The sequence below is a fragment of the Gigantopelta aegis genome, chromosome 6 (genome assembly GCF_016097555.1).
Source record: "Gigantopelta aegis isolate Gae_Host chromosome 6, Gae_host_genome, whole genome shotgun sequence".
Classification (NCBI taxonomy): Eukaryota; Metazoa; Mollusca; class Gastropoda; order Neomphalida; family Peltospiridae; genus Gigantopelta; species Gigantopelta aegis.
In genome coordinates, this window is record NC_054704.1 from 21629054 (window position 1) to 21642224 (window position 13171).

General features: G+C 37.9%; 1 protein-coding gene across 1 annotated transcript in view; it reads right to left on the reverse strand.

The window, feature by feature from the left end:
* LOC121374418 (2'-5'-oligoadenylate synthase 1A-like) overlaps positions 1–10759 on the reverse strand; it is an 11411-nt gene extending 652 nt beyond the window's left edge. The window contains exons 1-4 of the mRNA XM_041501520.1: positions 10577–10759; positions 7484–7760; positions 6194–6345; positions 1039–1229 (exon numbers count right to left, since the gene is read on the reverse strand). Coding sequence (XP_041357454.1) covers positions 1039–1229; positions 6194–6345; positions 7484–7760; positions 10577–10759 — 803 coding nt within the window. The remainder of the gene's footprint in view (positions 1–1038; positions 1230–6193; positions 6346–7483; positions 7761–10576) is intronic.
* Between the last annotated feature and the right edge of the window lie 2412 nt (positions 10760–13171).

Sequence of the window (13171 nt, forward strand, 5' to 3'; positions counted from 1 at the left end):
GACAATAAAGTACCTAACCAAACTACCTCCAATCTGACGTCAGATGATGTTTATCTCCTAAATAACAAAGTATTTGTAGAGAACAAGTGCAAAGGACGAATTATTTTCGAAAAAATAAACCAACAAAAAACGTGCTGATGATCCGAATCCCTTATTTACTTTGTGTTGTTAGAAGAAGACAAACATTATCACACGTGGGACAGGATGTCGCTCAATGGTAGAAGGAAGGAAATGTTTTATTTAACGACGCACTCAACACATTTCATTTACGGTTATATGGCGTCAGACATATGGTTAAGAACCACACAGATATTGAGAGAGGAATCCCGCTGTCGCCACTTCATGGGCTACTCTTTTCGATTAGCAGCAAGGGATCTTTTATATGCACCATCCCACATACACGATAGTACATACCACGACCTTTGTTACCCCAGTTGTGGAGCACTGGCTGGAATGAGAAATAGCCCAATGGGTCCACCGACGAGGATCGATCCTAGACCTATAGCGCATCAAGCGAACGCTTTACCACTGTCTCCCTCACTAAAGCGTAGATATTACCACAATATGACACTAAATAGCCATACTTTAAAATGGGCTGAGGTTTTGCCAGGTCCTAAAAATTGGGAATCCGACCCAACCTAAAAAGAAAGGGCCGACCATTTTTATTATAATTCTTTTTTCGATTTAAAAAAATTATTATTTAGGTGAAAAGAGTACATACATAACTTGTAGGAGTGAATTTGGTTAATTTTTAAAAATTAAAAGCGGATCTACCCTACCAAATATTTTTGCATGTTACCTGAAGCACATAGTTGTTGATGCGCGATCTGTCTGGGATCGACCCCCGTCAGTGGGCCCATTGGGTTATTTCTTGTCCCAGAGAGTGCATCACCATGATATGGTATGTGCTGTCCTGTCTGTGGGTTGGTGTATATAAAAGATCATTTGCTACTAATGGAACAAATTAGCAAGTTTCATGTCTAAGACTATGTCTAAATTACTAAATGTTCCTTTCGACATCAAACATAACACACTCACAAGTCGTTTCTGTACAGTTTGTAGTTGTAGTTGTCACTAAACGAAATGGCCAGCGACCTACAGTCAGCCAGCTGCTGTAGTAGCTGTTTGACGTAGATGTCCATGTCGAAGTTGTGGGGCTTGCCGTCTGTCACCCAATGGTTTATCACCAGCAGCTCGATGAAGTACAATTTCACTGGAACCCTCTCCACCTACATTTATCAAAGTATTTTAGTACAGTTAAAGCGCCACTATCGTAATTACGTGTTATATACGTTTGCTTTAAATATTTAATATTATACAACTTCGTTTTCTAAGCGTAACACATAATAACCGATGCACTTTTTGTTTTGTGCTGTAAACCATTCATTCGTTCGTTCGTTCGTTCGTTCGTTCCGTTCCGTTTCGTTTCGTTCGTTCGTTCATTCATTCATTCATTTAAGGATTGTCTGTTATTTCTTTTACGTTCATCGGGTATGAACAACAACAACAACAACAAATCATCCGCAAACTGTGAATCGGCGAAGCCGTTCTCACATGAGTGTGCGAATGATGTTGTTTTTTGTTCATACCTAGATGAACGTAAAAGAAATAACAGACAATACTTCTAATTAAATTTGAATCATACTTGCTAATAATAACACTAAAAGTTCATACTTTATTTTGAATTATTTTTGGTCCATAAACAATAATGCTCAATAAGAAAACTTGCCCATATAAAATGACGTCATCAGATACAACGTTCCCTGACGATGTAATTTTTACATTCATCGAGAAATGAACTAATTCCCGTCTGGACTAATATATATGGACGATATATTGTAATGAATGCAACGGAAATTCATTTATTCATTCATTCATTGATTCATTGATTCATTCATTCATTTTTTATTTTTTTTGCCAATTTATCAAAAGAATAAAAACCGAACGTAATAGTTGATAAAAATCCAACCAAAGCATAACATGGATATATAGGAATTTTAGCTACGCCTGTTTTTAACTGTTTCATCAAAATTATTTAATGTCCGACTATTAATAAATCAGTATGCTCTAATGATATTGTTAAACAAGACAAACTTTGTTTTATTAAAATATGAAAAGCTACTAATAATGTGACAGCAGGGACAATGGGCCTTATAGCAGGGACGGATAAGGGATTATACAAAATTGAGGGGGGTGGGGGTGGGGGGGGGGGGGACGAAATGTGTGTGTGTTTGTTTGTTTTTTTAGTGTGTATATGTATGTATGTTTGTGTGTGGTATGTTTGTGTGTGTATATGTGTATCTAACCCTCTCTCTCTCTCTCTCTCTCTCTCTCTCTCTCTCTCTCTCTCTCTCTCTCTCTCTCTCTCTCTCTCTCTCTCTCTGTGTGTGTGTGTGTGTGTGTGTGTGTGCGTGTGTATGGAACTGGCACACACAAACGATCAGGGAAACTGCGAGCATTACGACTGGAGGAATGATCAATGACAACAACTAATGACTATGACTACAAACAACATGGATCGCCAAATTAAGCAAGGGAGACAACTTGTTCAATTTGTTAATTCTGTACGAGTTACCTCACACAAATACACATGCACCCACATACACATACTTACATACATAATTACATACATACATTCAATGAATGAATGAATGAATGAATGCATGTTTAACGACACCCCAGCACGAAAAATACATCGGCTATTGGGTGTCAAACTATGGTAATGCAAATAAATAAAGTGATGATCAACATCAATATAAAAATTCAAGACAAACAAAAACAGTGTAAAGAACTGTGCAAAAACACAAATATCACAGAATTTTACGGATACTGAATTTTACTCAAAACTTCAATTTTGTGCTGTATTGGCCATTCTCAAAGAGAATGTTACACCCCTGCACCACGGTGAGGTTACAGCACACGCAGGGGACATACATTCAAACATACATAAATACATATATACATACACGCATGCATGCATGCATGCATGCATGCAGACATACATACATACATACATGCACACATACATGCATATATACATTCAGTCAAACATACATAATACATACATACATACATACATACATACATACATACATACATACATGCATGCATACATGCATACATTCAATCAAACATACATAATACATACATACATACATACATACACGCGCGCAAATTTACACATACACAATTACTGACATATAATTATATACACTTGTTGATACATCTACCATTACGCGATCAACACACATGCAGGCATTCACGCATTCGCACGCACGCATATACATAAATACATACATATATACATACATCTATTCATGGGCCCAATTTCACAAAACGCATATACATAAACACATACATATATACATACATCTATTCATGGGCCCAATTTCACAAAACATCGTAAGGCTAGTTTTACACGTAAACGTAAATCTACGACTTATGGTACGACAAATACAGTTAAAAGTACATATATTTCATTTTCTTTCGTCCTTAAATGCTCCATCTTCTGTAATGATGTAATTTCCTGCTTGAAATAGATGTCAAACACGTGTAAATGAATGACCGGTATAACTGCTAGTCGCAGACGTAAACTTACGATGTTTTGTGATATAGGCTCCTGTATTGTGCAGACGTAAACTTACGATGTTTTGTGATATAGGCCTCAGTGATGTAGTTAACGGTTTCCTACGAAATGAGGGGGCAAAAAGAAAAGAAAAGAAAAACACAAATCCCGTAAACCGGAATAAATACATCAGTTTTTGAGAAAATACTAAAAGAGAAAGAAAAAACCCCGTTTGTTTTGTTTAACGGCACCACTAGAGCACATTGATTTATTAATCATCGGCTATTGGACGTCAACCATTTGGTAATGTTGACATATAGTCTTAGAGAGGAAATCCGCTACATTTTTCTATTGGTAGCAAGAGATCTTTTATATGCAGACCGTATAGCACATACGAGAAATAACCCAGTGGGCCCACCGACGGGGATCTATCCCAAACAGACCGCGCATCAATCGAGCGCTTTACCCACACCCCTACCAAGAAAGAAAGACACAAACAACAACAACAACCACGCAAAAATAAACAAATACAAATAACTAATAATAACAACAACAAAAAAAAGAAAAGAAAAAAAAAACAAAAAAGAAAAGAAGATATTATAAAGCCAATACAATTTGTGTGTACTAGAAAGGCTTTTAATCGACACATATAAACATTAATTATACAGTTATAGTCTGGACTGTTATATCATGATTTTGGGCTTTGCATTTTTTTTATTCTACATTTGGAATAACGGTATTTTAAAAATTATTTATATCCCAAAGAAACATAAATCTATTGTTGGCATTTCTTCCATTCAAAATGGCTGCTAATCTAAAGGCACATGGGTCAATATCCGAACTTGTTTGTAAGTTTGTAAGTTTTGGGGTTGGAAACCCCTTACGCAAAATTTATTATTATTATTATTATTATTGTTATTATTAATTTTTAAAATTATTTTGATTTATTAACTTTTAAATTATTTTTTGTTGAGGGGAGAGCTCTGGACCCGCCCTGAATCGTTTCACCTGCTACAGTCTCGAAACCACCACCTCTATATAAATACCTGCACAAGTGCCAGTATTTTAAATTTATTTAATTTTCCTAAGAATGTACAAATTTAAAGTTTATTATTTGTACTAGTTGTTTATAGCCCGTGAACCAGATCGGGGGCTCTCTCTCTCCCCCCCCCCCCCCCCCCCCCCCCCCCACCCACCCATCCCTTGGTAATTTATGTGACTTTTCTAAAGTTAAGTTCAAACGCAAATCAAACATTAAGTTGTTTGCCACATGGGAACTGCAGCTTTCTTATTTTGTGCATGGTTCATTACGATTGGTGTTATGAGCACAGAGAGAAATTAAGGATGTGGGTATGAATACATTGTAGCCCATGTTGTCAAAATATATTTGGGAATGTGTAGAAATGAGGTAATGCCCTAAAAGTATCGCAAACAACAAAGTAGCACCATTGCAGCACAGATCTAGACAGAACCTATATAATCCTTAACAGAAGAAACACAAACAAAACTGATACCGTCGTTAAGCTTCTTAACTTTAGGTAGTTGATAAAAAAAATTGTCGTATGATGCAGACATACGATAATGCAAACTCTCGACAATGATATTATCTGCAAGGATATTCCTTCCCATCTAGATGATAGGTATCACGGGTATCATAGATGGTATTATCAGTCTCACGCATATAAAATATTTTAGAAAGAGACAGCATCCTATTGAAGACATACATGTAAGTGATCAGCATCCATCTCCACCCAAGAGAAGCAGATCTGCTACACTATCAACAGTCTTATTTCCGTTAGATGAGTGTATATTTTGTGGACAACAGAACAGATGGAGTTCTGGAAAACGTATTAAAAAAAACGTAGTTTAAAAAAATGATAAAGACTTACTCTGCCGCATCAAAGTTATTGATCCACTTGCTAGAGAGGTACATTACCATAACATTTCCCGGCATGATTATATACTCCTAAAGCAGATGACGCTACTGGAAGGCAAGCAGACCAGAGCACACGAAAAACGCCTTTGAGCATATTGTGATTATGACCAAATCAACATTATCAGAGGATCACAGGCTAAACGGATGACAATGCTACGGGAACGATATTGCTGGAACATAAGGTGCATATCTAGGTATACATTATTATTGGCTACAGTTCCCACAAAAATAGACGTACTGACTCCCAATTGTGATGGGTGGGATGCGTGTGCGTGCGTGCGTGCGTGCGTGCGTGTGTGTGTGTGTGTGTGTGTGTGATGGTGGTGGTGGTGGTGGTTGTGTGTTTATGTGTTTGTGTGTGTGTGTGTGGGGGGGGGGGGGGGGGGCTTGCTGGCTGATTTTTGACAAAATTAACCGAACATACCCGAATCTGGATAACAACGTATATTCCTGTTTACCATACTACGTAACAGCTATATAGGGTTCCAAAGGAAACACATTTTTACATCGATTAGAACTAAAACTGTGAATTATGGAAATACTTAGTGAAAACGTTTCAGGACAGCCCATTTCGTCCTGACGCCGCCATCGTTTTTGCCCGAATGCTAAGATATTTGCTCCATCCGGACCCCGCGTCTTGTACGCTGATGTCCACAACAAGTGGCAGCGTGTGTATTGTTTGGTAAACCTACCTGCGCCCAATACTTGAACAGTCGAATTAAATCTTTGACTTTGGATGGAACTTGAGAAACAAATGCTATTTGTAGAGGAGCCAAGGAGCTCATAAAATAATCCTGCAGTTCTTGGTTTTCTTTCATCACTTCGTAAATGTTGTCTTTGGAAGCTGTAATACAATATACAAAGAATACTAAATGAGTGGTCGTTGAATACCGTGTATTGTTTAAAAACCGTATCTGACGTAGAGTAATCAATCATAAGTGTCAATAGTGACCTTCGACATATGGAATAATCTACAGCGGATGTTCTCTCTTATACGTGCATGAGAAAGTAGGATAGGTTTATGAGGTAACCAAATCGTTATGTGAAACGTAGATAATGGACATAACAGAATTTTTCTTTACAAAGTGATTGGTAGAGATATAGTAGTAAATGATCTGAATGTTCTTTATTCTTCAGCAATCAGTATGAACATGGGGTGGAGCTGTAAAGGGACCAGTTAAACTCTTAAAAACTAACGTTGGTTGGGGGCTTTCTACTGGCACATATGTAAATAATTAAATTATTTTATATATACTACAGCACTTGAGACATGCTTTGATTTTTGGTGTACTATATTAACGACTAATGAAATAAGAGTATTGGCTTTTATATTTACAAAATAATTGTTTTACTTGTTCATTAAATGGATTATATATTTATTGTACGTTGTACACTTGAATCAACCTGAGAGAGGAATACACCACCAAAACATCTGTACTATTAGAATCTTCACACTGTCTGTATTCATTATTACCAATTAGTATTAACAAAAAAGTATTCCGTTATTTTTACCTGGAAATGAGAACTACCCTGGGTATACGGAACCTGCAGTGCATGCCGGGTAATCATCCCCCATGTGGTGTCATACACTCGGTAGACACCCATAATCGCACCCGTGAAGTGGGTGAAACTCGGTGTATGTGGCCTTACACCTACCCATTGAGCCTAGCGGTGCACTCACTGGCATGAAAAATCCCCCATTGCCTCAGGTGAGATACGAACCCAGTACCTACCAGCCAGACGTCCGATGGCATAACCACTACACCACCGAGGCCGGTTGCAATTTATGTATTTATTGTGTTCTCCATTCACATAATATCGGATTTTATTAATACTGATGTAAAGACATCAATCTCTCAACGAGTATTCTTGAGCGCTTGGCGTCATCTCGAGCGCGGAATAATCCCACCTGGAGAGCATGGGAAATATTGTTCTAGGATACACGTTTAACACTGCACAGTCTCGATACTTCACCCACTTACTCGTTTCCGTTACGTGAACCGCCGGAAATATTTCCACTTGATGCACTTCGTCCAGGTCTGGGATTCTGAGATAAAACTGGACTGAGAGTCGAGTAACTCGCCTGAACATGAGCTCCTCGGCCCAGTGAGCGTGGGTCTGTACGTAAGACTTCACCTGGTGCAGAACCATAGGCAGGTCCTTCTTGAGGGCGGCCACAGTGGGGTAGTCATTGAGGAAGAGGATGAGGTCGAGGTCAGAATTTCCCCTCACTGATGTGCCTTTGCCGAACGAACCACCCTGAATAATTAAAAAACAACAACAAAAAAACATAAGAAAAAAGAAGAACAAAATGTTCTGAAAGAAACACCACACCAGTCACATTTATAAAAATTAATCATGATGTAATCTCTATGCTGTGATTCTCGTTGCTATGTTCTATTAATGTTCTTATAACAGGGCAGATATAGAACATATCCCCACCCTTTAAAAGTACTGAACAAGCGATATTTGCAAAGGAGCCAAGCGACATACAAACAATTGGAGTGGTATATAGTAACATTTCCAACCCAAAGTTTCCAACGGGAAGGTTGAACAAAAAAACTGCTTTCCGGCAGCCACGAAATCACCAGGTATTTTATATTGCAATATCTGAAAAGCCTTTCATATACATGCAGCGTAACTAATTTGCGTATATGAAAATTATCTGATAACTTCAAAAAGGCAACATTTTGCTGTTTGTTTATACGTCGTGCAGCGGAATTCACCACGTGATCAAGTATGAAAAAAATGAATGAATGAATGAATGAATGAATGTTTGACGACACCCCAGCACGAAAAATACATCAGCTATTGGGTGTCAAATTATGGTAAATGCAAAAAACCCAAACATTTGATGATCAACATCAATATAAAAATTCAACAGTTCAATTAAAACACAGTGTAAAGAACTGTGACACAAATACAAATATCACAGATAGATACGGACTTTTACTCAAAATTTCAAGTTGTGCTGTATTGGCCATTCTCAAAGAGAATGATACATACACCCCTGCACCACGATGAGGTTACAGCACGCGCAGGGGAAGTATGAAAAAACGCATGCCGCCCGACGCAAGCCTGATGCACGTGGACTGTACTGAGTATTTGTCACGGGGATCCTATAATACCCGTAACTGAATGAAACACGATTGTCCCAAATATCTCTCCTAATTGTATATCTATTAGATCTCTCTGTAACATGCAGTTATACCCGCTGGCTCGTCTAGGTATGATCAGAGATAAGATCTTATATAAAGTATATATTATTATAGCACGTTTAGTTCACTAGAAAACACAACAAAACACAATACACTTTGGAATCTGTATTAACCTACGCTGACAAATGTACTGCCGCAGTAGTTAATTAACAACAACAAATAATAACAGAGGAACTTAATTAATAAGGGAATTACAACTCTATTCCTAACTGGTTAATTTTTAATTAACCCTTACTACTCGTTCAGTAACGTGTGATAATTGAGAAACGCTGCCAGGGGAACTTAATTAATAAAGGAATTACAACTCTATTCCTAACTGGTTAATTTTTAATTAACCCTAACTACTCATTCAATAACCTTGTAATACAGACTTAATACTGGTACCTATCACAATAAAGACAATAACCTACAGTTTACCTAGGTCCTCTAGGATGACTGGATAAGCTTTATATATATATATATATATATATATATATATATATATATCTCAGAACGGTGAGCCTACAGTATACTGCGTCAGATGACCGGCAGCACCGTCTAAATAATATTGGTATAATACAGTATTAAAATATTTAAAGTCACATCAATCACATCAAGGTTATACAACAGAGCAGAAAATATATAATTACCAAGTCCAAACGGACTAACGTTCCCCCTGGACGCCTTCCAATATGTTTCTTCCCGATATCTCTAAAACACTAGCTATTTATTAAAAAAGCCGAATATCGCCTGGGGGTACAAGGCGGTACTGAATCTTATCATGTGAATTTCCACAGCGACCAAGCGGTATTTTTTTTCTCAGATGGTCAGACTCAATGACGCCTAGTCACCAAAATCACGGTTGTAAAAACCGCACTCGCGGAGGTATTACGTAACTACTGGCCACATGGCCTCCGCACCTGCACTGGGTGTGTATTAGAAAAGCTCGACGACCGTCGCGCAAAGGTATCACGTAACAAGTTGCCCATCTGGGATAAGTGCATATTGGAACTGCACACGGCCCTCTAAAACAATTAATATTGCCACAGGCGAAAAGAAATTAAGAGCATGTACCGTCACAGTATTATTCGAAAGATTTAAAGAAAAAGCAAACGCCGTGTGCATGTGAAAATAGCTGTCACTAAATGATATCTTGGACATATCATCCGGGAAGTTTGGAGGATGTGCACACGACAGACATGCTTGAACATTCAGTGTATGTAAGCACGTGTCAAAAGGTTGATTAACTGCTGTCCTCAACAGACAGCCCAGATAACTAATGTGTATGCCCAGGGTAGCGTACTTGAACTTAATTGGAAATTAGAATGAAAGTTACTAGAATGAAACATATTTCAATACAGAATTTGATGAGATGGTAGAATATATTATTTATATTAACTTTATTTCAGTAATCTCTTTCTCCTCTACTATTGATGAATTGCAAACCAGGGGCCTAATTCACTAAACTCTCGCAACTTTGCGATCTCGCAGTGGGATGCTAAAAGACTTACAAAGAGGATGCTTTGTTGTTTAGCAAAGCCTAAGAGACCTTTGTGAATTAGGCCCCAGTTCCATTTATAGAAGGAAAAGGGGAATTACCCCTTTGAGAAAAACGACGGTTTAATGCGGGCTACTACACGTTAACAATTCATGTCGCGTTTTAGACATCCATTATGATAGTTGCATATACGATATTAACTATAACGCTAATGCTTTGGGCTACAAGTATGGACTTTTAAAATTAATAATACTGTAGTTCAGTTTGTATTTTTCATTAGTAAATAGAGGATGGGTAGAGGTCTTTAATTGATGCTTGTATTCCCCTAGTAAAGCATAACAAGGAACACCAAGTAGGTTTTTAAATCCTGTTTGACAAACCTTGAGGATTGTTTTTACGTTGAAAGGCGCTTCCTTCCTTTGTAAGAACTGGACTAGACTTTCCAGAACCTGGTGGCAGGGTTTGACATGGTCCGGTTTAGGAGTTAATTTTCTCTGTATAAACTGGGTGATGGTCTCCCCTGGGTTCTGTCCTGGAATGATGGCAAATTTCAGCTGGGCCATTCAGCGTTGTCTCGAACACCTGGAAACTAATGACTTTATCATGGGTACCTTTATACCTGGTTTCCGTAAAATAATTATGTAACTGACACCCATCGACGCTGACCAAAGAAAGTGGAAACACAGTAATACAAAAACGTAAATGTTTTGGGCCTGAAATGGTTGGCGGTGTAATTAAGGGCACTGTTCCTTCGAGCCTGCTATTTATTAAATGCAATTGACTAGACACGTTTTGCTCATAATACCACTAGTACTTATAATAATAAAATACCAATAAATTTTTAGTGTAACTGTCCAGTAATCAACGATAGTGTGAATGGCGGTAGTGAAATATTTTTCTTAGTTTTAGCAGGCAATTGTAATGGACATATATATATGCCTATTTCATTATCTGGATAATACAATTACAGAACAGAACAGAACTTTATAACTCTTTGATCAGCAGACATGAAGTAAGTGTAAGTTTTTCATAAGCAAAACACGAACATTCCGGCAATCATGAACATTGGTGTACCTGTTTGTATGTGCGTGCGTGTGTGCGCGCGTGTACGTGCGTGTCTGTGTGCGTGTGTGTATGCGTGAGTATGTGTGAGTATGTGTGTGTGTGGTCCCAATATAAAACCATGGCTACACCGATGACTATGGAGAAGAAGAAATTAACTATCTTTACTATAACACTACTGATTTTAGGACAATTCCTCCAGGGATACAATTTACTAGGCAACCCTTCCCTGACAAAACCCCTCCAAAATACCCAGTAAGTCTCTTGGATAACATCAACTGATAGTTTGTAATTTTTGTATCATACCCAAACATATTGAACTTACCTTTATTTTCACGCTGGTATTCTTTTATAACTTAATGTTACTAACAATAAAAATCATTAACCTAAGATCAAATGTTGGTATAGTGCACGTAAACGTATAGCTTTCAAAGATATGGTGGACATATGGTCCGATAACCGTCATAAATCAACTCCCATACGCCCTTGTTACTTTTTGTGTAGAAGGCCGCTTACAATAAATAGTACAGTGTTTGGTTTATCGATTGTTACGTTTGTATTGCACGGGTACAAGAGCTTGAGTGACGTAGCACAGTTGTAGTTGGTACTTAAGTCCCACTCAACACAGGTATGTATAGCCAACTTGCACTCAGGGACATACCCAGATTAAAACTTTTTTTTTTAAACAACTGCAAAGAAGAATTAAGGCACAATAATAATTATATAAATTAAAAATGATATACAACGTAACAAAATTAATTGCTTTTGCTGGAACTCGTAAATGGATTAGGCTACAGTTGAAGGTGGTTTTTAACTTGTATATAAATAAATCAAGACACATAGGGCTCTCCCAACCAAAATGAATGCTTTATTTAGTGGAGGGAGGGTGGATGTGTAACGTCTTTGAGGACTGTCCCTTGCATTACAACAGTTCCTTGAAGATGCATGCAATTAGACTGAAACGAAAGTAAATCAATTATGTTTTTTGGATGGGGGGGGGGGGGGGGCATATCCCAGTTGTAAAGCGTTCGCCTGATGCCCGGTCGGTCTACAATCAATTCCCGTCGGTGGGCCCATTGGACTATTTCTTGTTCCAGCCAATGCTCAACTGTAACAAAGGTCGTGGTATGTATTATCCTATCTATGAGATGCTACATCCCTTTGAGTGGCGGATGCGGGTTTCCTCTCTAATTATCTATATGGTTATACGTCTGACATTATATAACCGTTGTTGAAATGTACGGAATGAATGAATGTTTAACGACACCCCAGCACGAAAAATACATCGGCTATTGGGTGTCAAACTATGGTAATGCAAATAAATAAAGTGATCAACATCAATATAAAAATTCAAGACTTAAACAAAAACAGTGTAAAGAACTGTGCAAAAACACAAATATCACAGAATTTTACGGATACTGAATTTTACTCAAAACTTCAATTTTGTGCTGTATTGGCCATTCTCAAAGAGAATGTTACACCCCTGCACCACGGTGAGGTTACAGCACACGCAGGGGTGAAATGTACGGAGTGCGTCATTAAATAAACAATATCTATCTATCTGTCGATCGATCTATCGATCTATCGATCTATCTATCTTTCTTTCTTTGTTCTACGGCACCTCAGAATAAAGGATGGGAATAAGTCTTACATTGCTATAATTACCATGCTGAAAATGAAACACCCATGTTTGTGACTTCGCCTAAACAAAACAATCATAAATCAAACCATATATCATGATGAAACTACATTTCATTTCATTTTCTTTCTTTACCTCCTCAACCCCTCTACGCAGCTGTGTTTGTTTCTGTATAAGTCGATCCGTCTTTCTGTCTGCCTGTATCTTCATCCATCAGTCTATACTTTCATCTTCCTGTCTGCCTACGTGTCTCTTTCACTAGCTGTACTGATTC